Source organism: Mangifera indica, unplaced genomic scaffold, assembly GCF_011075055.1.
Source record: "Mangifera indica cultivar Alphonso unplaced genomic scaffold, CATAS_Mindica_2.1 Un_0001, whole genome shotgun sequence".
Classification (NCBI taxonomy): Eukaryota; Viridiplantae; Streptophyta; class Magnoliopsida; order Sapindales; family Anacardiaceae; genus Mangifera; species Mangifera indica.
In genome coordinates this window covers 1,474,358-1,487,930 of record NW_025401093.1, presented here as the reverse complement: position 1 = coordinate 1,487,930, position 13,573 = coordinate 1,474,358, and the positions used below count along the sequence as shown (strand labels likewise).

Sequence of the window (13,573 nt, the reverse complement as noted above, 5' to 3'; positions counted from 1 at the left end):
AATAGTATTATATGTATTTATTATGGGTATTAATTTGAATATTAATGATAATTTATTATTATATAATTAGATATTATTTTAATTTTAATTTAAAATTATTAATCACACGTATTATCATTAATATCTAAATTAATACTCTTATAAATGTATTTCAAATATTGAGATTTGATTTATCTATTTTGATTAGTTGTTGGTAAGTAAATAGTGAATATAGAAAAGTTCATTCTTACAAATTAATAATAATTTTTTTTAATTTTAAATTTGTATCACGACTGTTTTCCTTTGAAATGTTGTTGGCAAAATTTTCAAAGATGAAAAAGGTGTACATAATTCTATTCAAATTGTAAAACAAAATTAAATTGATTAAAAATTATGATTTGATTTGGTTTAGTTTGGGTTGATAAATTTTTGAAAAATAATTTTTAGTTTTGGTTGATAAATTATGATTTGGTGTGTATATATATACACACACAAATCAAGAATAAACTTTATTAAGATACATCACACTGAGTCACTTGGACCTCAGACTTTTGCAAATGGTTCTTTGCCCTTCACCACTTAAGTCAATCCCTATATAAAATCAACTTTGTTATTATTGAATTTGAAAATATAACACAATAAAATTATATGTATATATATTTTAAATATACAATTAAACATAAAAAAATGTGTTCTCATACGTTGAGTAATTTTGAATTAACCAAAATGAAAATTCTTCAATGGAAAAGGACTTAAATAGGTTGGTGAATCTACCCAAACAAAATGAGGAAGAAGAAGAATCTCAGCTGAGAGAAGGCCTTGAAGAGCCTAAAGCTGAGGTGATTTATTTGCAGGAAGCTCTTGGACAAGCGAACGCCTAGTGCATGAAACTGAAGGAGAGTTTGTTGGACAAAGAAACTAAGTTGTAGAGTGTCTAAGTAGCTTGATGAAGAAGCTTTGACCAAAAAGCAAACTGAGGTGAATGGTGAGCTTTCAGATAGTGAGAAAAACTATGATCTCCTTCCAAAGGTTGTTGAGTTCTCTGAAGAGAATAGACATGCTAGTGAAGACAAGTCTAAAATGGACCTTCCACCACATCCAATAAAGAAGAGAAAAAAAAGATCCTAAAGAAAAAAATAATGGCTTCAACGATAAGAACGTTGAAAAGGTTGCTGCCAAAGTTGAGAATGCTAATGGAAAACCAAAAGAAGATGAGAGCAAAGAGAAAGAAGATGATTCAGTCGAAGTTGAGTTCTAGGAGAGCTGCAAAATTGAAAAGGAGTTTTCTCTCAACGGAGAACTGGAGAAGGAATCATTTGAAGAGGAGGTGAATTCAAAGATGGATGGCAGTGAAATCGATCAGATAGAAGGACTGTCGTCCACAAAACATGTTGAGGATAGCGTAACCTCACCAAGAAAGCAGCTACAACAAAAGAAGAAGAAACCTTTTTTGAGAAAGTTTGAAAGCTTACTCAAGAAGAAGCCGAGTAGCAATCAAAAGTAGAGGAAGTAACCACTTAGCCTGACTAGGAGGCAGGTATATTGAGTACTATCTTGCACTTCATTGTGTTTGCTTTGTTGTTCTTGCGTCTGATTTTCAGATAGTTTAAAAATGAAATGGCTTGTATTATCTTAGTTTTTTTTTTCAAGGGGCTTTATTCCATATACACGGAGAATCCATCAGTATGAATATGTTTTGGTCAGGTCATCTGGTGAACATGTATACAACATATACTTATGTGTTATACTAAACTGTTTATAAACAACTTCAACATATAAGAATTGTTGTCATCTTTTGGTAACATCACTCAACACTATGACAATCCTATCATCATTAACAATACCTTTGGTCATAATAATATCAGGATTACGAACATTTCTAGATTGATTCTTTAATGTGTGCATAGAGTTTTCATGATCAATCATTTAATTCTCTTATCACAATTCTACCGTTCTAAAAACATATTATTCGTGTAATTATATAATTGATATACATATGAATATAATAATAATGAATCTTTTTATTAATAATTAATATAAAATTACAGTTACAAATATTAAATGTGGTTGACTCTAAAACACCTATCATAACATCAAAAACAAGATAAACCTAATTTTATAACATAAAATTTATATCCCTCACATAAAAAAAATCTTGAAATATTAAAATTTATATCAAAGAATTTAGTTATCTCATTATATAATTACTAATTAGAAGAAGATACCAATTTTTATTTTAAAAAATAAAATTTGAAAGGAGTGGGCACAGGCAAAAGTTAAAAAAAATCATTGGAAGGCCATTGGATCATTTTTATAGATGGATAAGTTTACTTTTTCTTTTACTTTTTTTACCAACCTTTCAAATTATAATTTCTTTCTTTTTTAACTACTGTGTATGGCTATTTATGTATGTTAATTTATATTTGTGGCATAACATGTCTTTAACTTTAGAATAAAGAGTGATTAACCTTTTTTCCATCCCTTAAAAAATAAAAATCACTTTTTTTAAAATCAAAAATCTAATTTCGTTTATGCATGTTACCCTTATTTGTTTTATTTGTGTTATTAATTATTTAAAAACATATAAAATGATTAAAATATCATTATTAATTAATCATTTTTTGATTTTAACTCTAAATAATTTGATAAATGAGAAGGGAAAATAGGGCCAAAAAACTAATTCCCACCCGAGGTTTCATGTATTGTCAAACTACCACTTCAAAGTTTTAAAAACTTAAATATCCACCTATCAAAATTCAATTCCCTTAGTAATAAGAGTATAATTCCTCCTAGGAAGTGGACAAGTGTTTGGAGATTGAAGGTGCTAGAGATTGAAATTTGCAGGAGAGGCGTTTCAGATGGAAGGCAAGTGGTTTAGCTGTTGAACGTTCAGTCAGGTAAAACATCAAACACCTACAGTGCACCACAACAAACCACCCACATACAACACTTCTAGAAATCCAAACTTCAACCACAATCAAACTCCAATAGCCACAAACAAACCAACCAAACTTCTTCTCAAAACAAAACAATTCAAATCCAAATAAAATCACAGAACCCAATTGCTCTAGACACAACTAGGCTTTATCGTGGCACCACAGGAGCGAAGAAGCTGATGACAACGATGGCGGATGGTGGTCGGCGACAGAGGTGATGGCTAGAAGAGCTGCGACAAATGCGAAAGGTGAAGCTGCCAGAGGCACAACAGAGCAGATGGGTTGGGAGATGGCAGAGGTCAATTTAATTTTTTTTTTTTTAATGCAAAATTGTCAGTCTCACGATATCTTTGGAAACATTATGGTGGGTTTGGTTTGGGTTATTTAAAAAAAATGAAATATTACATCTACATTATTTCGAATAATATTAAATATAAATTATTATTATATTTAATAAAATACGATAAAAAAGAGATTTGATAAAATATGACAAAAATATATTAATATAAATAATTATTATATTTAATTAGAGTTAATAATTATAATAATACCTTTAAATATAATTATTATAAAATATTTTTCATGTTATTTAGATATATTAATTATAAATAAGGGTATTTTTGTTATAAAAAATTAATAAGTAAGAAAATAATTATAATAAATTAAAATTATCTTCATAATTTTTTGTAAATATATTAATCAGAGTATCATTTATATTATATGTTACATCACTATTAATAATAATAAAAGATTATTAAAAATTTTTATTATTTAACAAATCAAATGAAATAATATCAATAATAAATTATCAAAATAATCATTTGAAAATCCCTTGAAACTCAAGAAATTAACATTACACAAAACTATGGAAGGTATTCTCTATTGTTATTTTGTAATTAAATTTAAAAAAAAAAAAGACTAAACATATATTTTCAATTAATAGAATCACATAAATGTCTCATTGTAATACTTCATTTATGAATATAGATAACTATAATATATATTATTAATAATAATATTAATTATTCATACTTTAATACTGATTAAACAATTGATTTCGAAATAATATAATTAAAACATCATTCAATGCTAACAGGTAAAAAGCCCCGATGATAGGCCCAAGAATAAAAGCCTGCAGTTAAAAAATTAAATTTCGTTTCTCCTTTTGGCACAATGTCGTGTTGCTCGTTAGACTTTTAAGATATATTCTTTATACAAAAGAATAGTAGTATATGCAAGTTTTTATATATAATTAATGATATATCATAATATAATTAATTTATTTTAAATTAGAGATAAAATAGTATTATATGCAAGGTATTCTCTATTGTTATTTTGTAATTGATTTGTTTTCAATCATATTATATTATATTTTTGTTTATGTATAAAATTTTATATATTGTTTATACATATAATTTTATTGTTATATAAATTGCATCACATATCAGTTATTTGAATTCATTTTAATTTAAATCCAGTGAGTCACAAATTGTATCATAATATAATATAATATGTGAATTGCATCACAAATTGTATCTTACTATATATATTTTATATTATGTTGAGCAATATTATATTTATTCACTTTGAGTATACAAATAAATATATACTTCTATATGTTATTATATAATTGAATGTTATTTTATCCTTAATTCAAAATCATTTAAATATATATTTATTTATATATTCAAAGTAAATATATATTGTTATATTTTACCGTTAAAAATTCTTATTTTCTCTTTAAGGGTTTTCTTAATGTTGCACACCTAACCTTTCCCTTACTAACAAATAATATTTTTATAATATTTTTTCTTTAAGAAAATTATATTAATCTTTTGGATGGAAAATACCCGTAAACATTTAAAGTCAAATAAATCCCTTTATTCTCTTATAAAGAGGGAAAAAATTAATAATTGATAATCATCCCCATCCACTACTATTTAAATAAGTAATCTTGGTTAAATTGTTTTTTTTTTTTTTTTGTGTGTGTGGATACTTCTCTGTTGATTAATATTTTGTATAAAAATTATTTAACTTTTTTGTATTTTTCTTAATTCAAATATTATTTTTTTTGTTTTTTATTTTTTGTTTGAAGTATATTATTATTATTATTATTATTCAAATATATTGACATCTATTTCTGTCTTTTTCATTATTATTATTTTGTCATAGAGATATTGTCTTGATTTAATTTAATCAAAGAAAATGTTTTTTGGGGGAAAATGATTACTTTATTGATTTTTTAAGAGATTGCTTATAGGATCTTTGACATTGATTTTTTTTTTTTTTTTTTGCACATTGAATCAAACTTCTGTTTGCATATATAACTGATAACCTGTCTAATAGATTCCTTTTTTTTTAGTTGATTTTCTTTTATCTTGATTAGTCTTTTCTTTTTAATTTTGGATTTATCTAAATCTTTGTATTGTGATTGTTTTTTATACAGTTTGATATGTTTGAAACTATTTTAAATTGAAATATAATCAAACTAGTTAGATATCTTTTCCTTTGTCTATTTTTTCTTCTTTTGATGATGGCTATCTCACCATCTTTGTATGATTACTATTGATAATACATGTATGGTTCTATTGATGCTAAGCATCGGAGTTACTATGAGTAATAGATCAGAAACACTAAAATACATTAAAATTCTTATGTCTAGTGCCTTTATAGTGTAATTTTTCTTCCTTTATATGCCAAATTTGTTGTTATCTTAATATCTGTTTTATCTTAGCCAATATGTTATATGTTGTTGCCATTTGATACACTGGGCAATTATGTTAGCATGACTTTTTTTTTGGGTTATAGGATTAATTGATTATTGATTATTATGATTTTTTATAATGATTATTATAATTCTTATAATTCTTACAAATTATGAATGGTTTTTAGTAAGACATCATGACTATCTAACTAATAAAAAATAAACGAAAAATCGATGTTTAACCTTTTTAATAGTATGGGCATTGTGCATTTAAATTGTTTCATCACCTAATATCTCGTCAAGATTAAGATATAAAAGTAGTTTTTATCTCAATTCATCGTCAGCATAAATTTTTGGTTAGTCAGGCAATGACCGTGTAATCATTAGATCAAACGCCAACCCGTTCTCACTATGGTAATAGATTTTAATTTGTTGTCATAACCAAACTACATATTGAGATATATATATATATATATATATATATATATATATATATATATCTGTTTTCGCACCCAAGAGTGATGAATTTTTTGTTAACCCACTATAACCTTGCTACATTTTTAACATAATTAACCATGACCGTTCTGATAACTCTTTAAAAAATGTTACATTAGACTAGTGTCAAACTATACCAATTAGTGCAAAAAACATTCTATTGATCTCATATTTAAAGATCACTTGCACCACTGTCTATTAAGAGGATATGAAATTTTCTTGTCTGGTTAATCTAGTAGACATACTTCTAACATTCATCCATGTGTTGTATCAGTTTAACACCCATAACCTTGACACTTGGTATAATGTATTTCCTCTAAATTGTTAGACCTATCAGTTACAAGACTTTTCATTTCTTCAATAAAATAAATAAAATAAAATTTAAAATAATGTGCAATTATGGTCTAATGGTGCATAGCTTGCCTCAAAATCCCAACAATTTTAAAAAAAATCAATAGTCATGCTAACATTGGCAAATCCATTATATCAATACTATCACTCTAGTTCAATCATGGTTCCAAGCAGTTCGAACCTTAAATTGTTTTAAAACTTTATTTAAATTGAATGGATTATCAAATCTTGATTGAATCAGTTGGGTCTATCTAAGTTTCTAAACCATGGATCTAGATAATTTACTCTTTAGATTTAATGAGGCGCCTACATTTTATGAACGACATAAAGATTCCTTATATCATTGAAACTTGATCAACCTTAAATTAAAACTGAGAAAAATAATAAATAAAATGAAATTCAGTACAATTTTTTTGGGCTAAAGAACTTCAGAAATTTGAGAGGAGAGAAATTGCAATTTGGATTTTGTTTGTTGCGTTGAATGATTGTAAAAATTTCAGTTTCTAGGAATCATTATAACTTTAGAAAATGTATTATAGTTTTTATTAGATCGAAGTTGAATGGTTATTTTCAACCCAAGCTTTGGTGAAACAAGAATTTTTCTTCTTTTAAATTTAAAAAATTTATTTGTTCATCTATCATTCACTTTCATTAATAAAAATCAGTATATAAAAAGATAAAAAGGTTATATACACTAATGAAAAATATTTGACATATAAAAGTGTTTAACTTATTTGCACCCTTATCTTTGTTACGTTGACAATAACTATAAAGTTTTTCGTTGAGCATTCTATATCCTTTGCTCGTAGATTGAATTTCTACTCCTCTGTTTAAGTAAAAGTCTATTCAAATTCTAATACTTTTTATCTTAGCTTATCTTGCACAAAAATCTAAATTGAGTATGTCAATTGATGAAAAGAAATTGTATCAATAAAAGTATAATCAGATTTTTATTACTATTACTATAACCTACTTTGAGTAAGACTTTGATTTAAGCACATCTGTTAGTACAAGAATTTGCACCAATAATATTATAATCGAATACAATTTGATGTAGATGAAGAGGATTTAAAAACAGTAAGCATCATTGGAGAAGTGGAGAGAAGTGAGATAAGAAAAAGAGGATAGAAGAAAAAGAAGAGAAAATATGGAAAGATTATTTATATAATTTAAATAAAAATAATAATTCAACTGCATTAAATCTTCAAAATAGTTTCAGAATTCCACTAATACTAAATGATTTTCATTGATAGGAGTAGAGGACAGGTCGAAAAACAAAATTTCAAACTTAAAGAGTGGAATAGTATTTTGATCAAAGTTTTAGGTGGACAAAAGATATTAATCTTTTTATTAAAGAGTAATATTATATGTGTTTATTTAAAATATATAAATATATATATATTTATATGTGTTATCATATAAATGAATATTTTTTTAATTTAAAATTACTCAATTATAAAATAATATATAAATATATATATATTTATATATTTAAAATAAATAAACATAATTTTATTGATTATTAAATTAATATTATGAAGATCATTAGTCCTTACCAACAGATCGTCATTTCCAGGAAAATTCACTGCATTTAATTTTCGGGAAACCAAATATAGCTGATTCCCGTCACCGCGTGGGTGCAGATTCTTTGCGGTCTCGTAATTGACAAACTGTTCAAAAGAACCTTCTACAGCGGCAACGTTTTGGACATCGAAACCTCCGATTCTAATGCCATTTTCTCGGTTGCAAATAGGTTAAATTTTTGACTTCTTTTTTTAGTATTCTCTTAAAAATTCTACTAATTTAAGCTTAATTATATTAATATTTTGGCTTGTATGGTATCTAATTAGAAAACTATTTTTTTATTTATTAATTTGACTAAATTTGTGGATTAGAGAAGCTTTGTGGAGGTAAGGCATACGTCGGGCTCCGAATTCTGGATCCGGATACGGGTTCGTGACAGAATGTAGAAATAAAGTTTTCATATTTATCATTTATATTGTCGTTCAAATTTTTTTATTAGTTTGGCTGACAAATAGAAGAATTTTGTTTCTTACCGTCGATTCTGGTAGAATGAGCTTAAATTAATTAGTTGTGATTTAAGTTCTGTGAAGAATTTTTCAGGATTTGTATCAATCAATGGAGATGGCAGCTGGGTTTGTGAAGGCCAGCATGGGCACAGGTCATAGCATTATCCTGACCCTGTAAGTCATAGTTATATATGTCTCTTGTATAGTGACTTAATTAGGCATGCTTCTTGTATTGATAGTGCCACATGGCTATTCTTAAAAATCATCACTGTTATCTATGATGAATTTAAGACGGTAAATTTTTTTGCTCCTTTCTTGTTGCAGTTGCTGTGTCTGTATTAACTGCATAGCATTATATATCTTATTCATTTCTGAACTTCATATTTTGTGGGCAATCTAATTGTAACGACATTGTAATAATGTGAATGATCTAAAGATTACGATGGTGTTTTTCATTATTAAAAACTTGTTGCCATATGTTGTGAGCTTAGTAGTATTTCATTGTGTACAACTCCTTTATGGAACACTTGTTCTCCATTATTTTAGAAGATGGTTTAATTAGATTTTGAAATATTTCTTTTCATTTGGTTTTCTTCTCCAGTCCTTAAGTCTCCAATATCTATAGCTTCACAGAGGAAAATACACTACACAGATATTTTTATTAATAATTTATTATTTCTTTTGTAATTTCTATGTCCCAGGTGGAGGAAGATAAAAAACAAGCTTCAGTTCTTGAATCATATCTTGAACAAAGGGGAGTTGCCCTGTCAGAAGGATATTTCTTGTACAAAGTGATACTTCCTAATCCAAAATTTCGTATGTGTTTTAATCTCCATAATGGTGTGCCCAGGATTGCAGTTTAGTCTATTCTGCTGTAAGTGGGGAGCTTTGATGTACTTTTCAGTTGCTTTAATTGATGAATGCATATCGCATTATGACAGAATTACTGATTTTATATTGTCCTGTATCTATTACTGTAATTTTGATGAAATTTCTTAAACAATAAATTTATGCCTGTGCTATTGGTGATAAATGTAATGTGTCATCTGTATGTTTAAAGCAGTGCAGACAGACTAATTTTTGGGTGGAAAAATATCTTAGTTATGAACTTGACCTAGTTGATTATAGTGCTGAAACTCAACATAAACATTTTGAGTCACAGAGCTTTTAATTGCTTATAAATAGTAGTTGCACTGAGAGAAAGATGAGTGATTTTGATTATGACATTGAAAACATTTCAGAAAAGGAAGTTGCATGATTTGGAATCCATTTTGATAGTTATGCCCTTAACTGTGTTTATATTCTGAGTGTGAAGTACTGATTGTGTTACACTTGGTTGTTAAAAATTTTAGGATTATCAGTGATTAACTTATGAAATTTGGTTTTATTTTTCTAGCTCCATTTATTCAAGCAATTTTCCACCCGAGGTTAATACCTTTGAGCAGTGGACACTATTGAAACCAGAACAAAAAAATATGCTGTCTGGCTGGCTTAAGGGTGCCTTTAGTGGTGGAGAAAAAGAGATGCAGGAATCTATTAATCAGCAACTCAATTTCATTCTCAGCACAGCTCCAATCTGGGACGGTTTTTGTTTTTTTTCTTTTGATTTTTCTGTTCCTTAATATTCTGTGCTTATTTAATTTTTCTTTTTTTTTGCATATTGTTATATTGAATTTATGTCAATCAACTGCTTGGTGGATAATATACCAATCAAGAAAATCCTAGTTCATAGATAGTAAAACCTGCAATCTAATCATCTGCATCATATGTATGTTACTCTTGTACGTAAAGATCATCCTGAATAGTAGAGATTAAAGCACTTGCATAAACAGTGATGAAAACAAGTTTGTTGTGATTGCTTGTTAAACTTATGATGTTTAATTTTTTTCCGAGGATTTCTGGTCCGTCTCCCTGAATTTTCTGATTGCTGTAAAATTAAAACAAAACTAGCAATAATTAACTGTTTTACATAGACCTATCATCCTTGCTTCTGGTCTCATGGTGGAAAAAGATTGTGATCTGATAAAATCCGCAGTTTATGGTATCCTTCGCCACTTCAAACGGGTGCTTGCCCGTAGCTGGTGCTAGATATTATCTCATAGATATCCAGACTGGTGATTTAGTCTAAGTTTTGTGGTCATAGATTTGTGGTCCATCTTTTTCCAAAGAATATGAAAAATCCATGTTTGTACTGAACTTGCATGCTAGCCCATAGCTTTCACATGGTAGCCTGCTACCAGCTGATTTTAGGTTTTTAAAATGCATAACTTGTTTATAATTCAATTTATATTAGGATTCAAATTCAATGGATAAAATTAATTATGTGTCGTTCTCTGAAAATATATGCTTAGAGTCTCTCACTCTTGCTTGACTTAGGCAAGATCCTGTTTGACATTGATACCTTGAGCAACATCAGAATCTAGAACATTGAGGGTGCCCTTCACCTTTAATTATTTTTGTTCATTGACTCTAATTTAAGTATATATTTGTTGGTTTGAATAGCCTTAGAATTAGATTTGACTTGTCTCAGACATTACATCCCACCAAGTTTGTGGAACAGATAGTATAATGTTCTCATATGTTTAGTTTTTCTTTGATTGAATTTTTTTTCCATCATAAATTTGATATGTTTTGTACATTGTAGCCACTTTGAGGAAAAAAGATAAAAACCTCTCTATTTATTGGCAGGTTGGAAGTTAAAGGTAATAAATATGTCCTAGGGGAATTTCTCGAATTTAAAGAGAAGCAAGAAGATACACAGGTTTTGAGTTTTATTAGAAAATCTAAAGTGAGTTGTCTAGTCATTCAAAAACGGGTATGTCTGGATTAGGTATTCTCTCAAGCATTTATGAGTCTTTTCTCTTTTCTGATATATTTTTGTATAAGAAATGTGAATTTATGCACCATATTTTAGATTGGTACATTTTCTATAAGAAATGTGAACTTATACACCATATTTTAGACTGGAGAGAGTTGGGTACTTTGAACCTTATGTTTCATTCGTCAACCACTAGTACTTTGACTTGGTATAGAATTATTACTTCTATTAATGTTTTTCCTTGTAAAATAAATTTCCTATTTATCATTGAGATCATAATTTGTTCAATGTCTAGGGACAAAATTAGGTAAGTCACACAATCTCAGAATGCAAATTGCAAGTCATATTGTTGCCGACAAAAGCCTAATATGATTAACATTTTGAATACCAATCAAGGCTAAATGGATTGAAGCCAGATTATTGTTTTTTTTTTTTTTCTTGGCATGTAAGAGCAGAGGAAAAATGGTGGTATTTATCATGTAAGGTTACCATATTAGTTGCACTGCTCATAGGAGGCTTTTGGAGATGATCTAGTGGCAACAAATATCAATGCCCATGATGCAAAAATTGATTAACTATTGATGATCCAATTATTGTGCCTGAAAATGAGAGCCCACAATTCAGCTGTTAGCTCTCTCTCCCTCCCACCCTTGTGTGGCTAAAGAAAACCGAACATCCAAAGATGCCACAATCATGTTTATGCTGTTATGCTTCTGTTTCCCTTCTCATTCGGATTTTACTGTTCATTTCAATTGCAGCTCCTTCACGTCTCCAAGTTTTGTACTGTCCTCGTGATTATTGAAGTGAAGGCATGTCAATTTCCGAGTGGGAGGAAGTAACCGTGAGATCGAGTGCTGAAGTTTTTTTAATTTAAAAAGTGAAAATTGGTCATTTCAACAAACTTTTTGTGGGAAATAGTCCATAATTTTTAACACCCCTATGCTTTAAGGCTATTACAAACCCCCCCTAAAAATTTTTGTTCGGAAGTGCTACTTTTTTAAATTCACAGGTGGTGGTTCCACTCCATTAGTTGATGTGTTTACTCAAGCAAGTGCAGATATGGTAGATTTGCATATTCCTGTCGTTTTCCAAGCTCTTCACTCAGAAAAGAAAAGAACTATCTTCGGATTCAGGTAGCTACAGCATACATCGAATTTATCATTCAAGTTGTTAATTTCTCCAACTTTCGCTTTATTCTCTAACTGAGGATTAATTGTTCAAAATTTTTGAATGAAACAAACCCAGGACGAAAAATTAAGTGGGGTGGTATCTTCTATTGATATTGTAAGATATTGAATAATTAAAAAGCTACAAGTTGCATTTGGCTAGCGACAAAAATATTATTATATATTATTATTATTATAACAAGATCAACATTTATATATTGCTGATTTCTTTTCATTCACTTTCCAATATAATTTACACTATACAATTTAGAGATAGTAGCGGTTTATGTCAATTGGGTTGAACGAAATTAAATGCAGTTCCTCATATTTGTGGACTATGTCAGATCAAGATCTACATAATAGTAAGTTTTATAAACTGTGTCAATCCACAAAAATACTATACCTATAACACGACTCATGCTTTAAAGGGTTATGTTGTGTTAATTTTTAATAGGCTGACCTGTGGGTCTTGTTATGGGCTTGTATAGTTTTTTATTAATAAATTAGTTTTTAAAATTAATTATTAAATTTGATTAATTCATATTTACTTTGAAATTAATACAACTTAATATTGTACTTTGTAAATTGAGAATCAATCTTTTAAATCACATTTTGTATTTATTTTCAAATGATGTAAAATAATTTTTTATTACTTAATTTCATATTATAATTAAAGTAAACTTTTCATTTTATTAGTGACTTAGTGTTGATATTTGTTTCTTTTTAACTTCGTTTTTTTTACTTACTCAATGCTTAATGCAAGAAAATTGTTGCTTATATGCTTTGTCAACAAGAAGAACCAAGAAACTCACCTGCGTGACCTTTAAACACGATTACAATTTAGTTTTTATTTTGTTTCTACAATTTGGTTAATTTTATTCTTTTATAATACTTTAGTAATTAAAAAAAAAACTTAATATGTTCTAAATAAAAAAATTGTTCAAATAATTTAGAACGAATTCACTTTTGTAGACTCAATTGAGTAAGAATAAGTTCAGTATAAACACTGAAAAAAACTTTTTGTAGAAACAAGAGTCTTACTTGTTTCTACAAGGTCTCTCATATAATATTTGCACTAAACTTATTCTTTCTCA

The 13,573-nt window shown here is 28.0% G+C and overlaps 1 protein-coding gene across 1 annotated transcript; it reads left to right on the top strand.

The window, feature by feature from the left end:
• Positions 1 to 719: 719 nt before the first annotated feature.
• Positions 720 to 12,364, top strand: LOC123205097. Its single transcript, XM_044621912.1, has 11 exons — positions 720 to 818; positions 922 to 1,008; positions 2,824 to 2,876; positions 3,081 to 3,213; positions 8,082 to 8,218; positions 8,366 to 8,417; positions 8,590 to 8,669; positions 9,197 to 9,286; positions 9,892 to 10,077; positions 11,181 to 11,310; positions 12,072 to 12,364. Exons 1-11 carry the CDS (start codon positions 720 to 722, stop codon positions 12,150 to 12,152), a joined length of 1,128 nt encoding a protein of 375 aa, XP_044477847.1. The 3' UTR covers positions 12,153 to 12,364.
• Positions 12,365 to 13,573: the final 1,209 nt, after the last annotated feature.

Excerpts from the sequence above, each read along its gene's own strand:
- LOC123205097 (XM_044621912.1), top strand. The coding sequence starts at position 720 with ATGGAAAAGGACTTAAATAGGTTGGTGAATCTACCCAAACAAAATGAG. Across the intron at positions 8,219-8,365 it reads ATTTTCTCGGTTGCAAATAG|CTTTGTGGAGGTAAGGCATA; the intron begins GTTAAATTTTTG and ends GGATTAGAGAAG. Across the intron at positions 9,287-9,891 it reads AAGGATATTTCTTGTACAAA|CTCCATTTATTCAAGCAATT; the intron begins GTGATACTTCCT and ends TTATTTTTCTAG.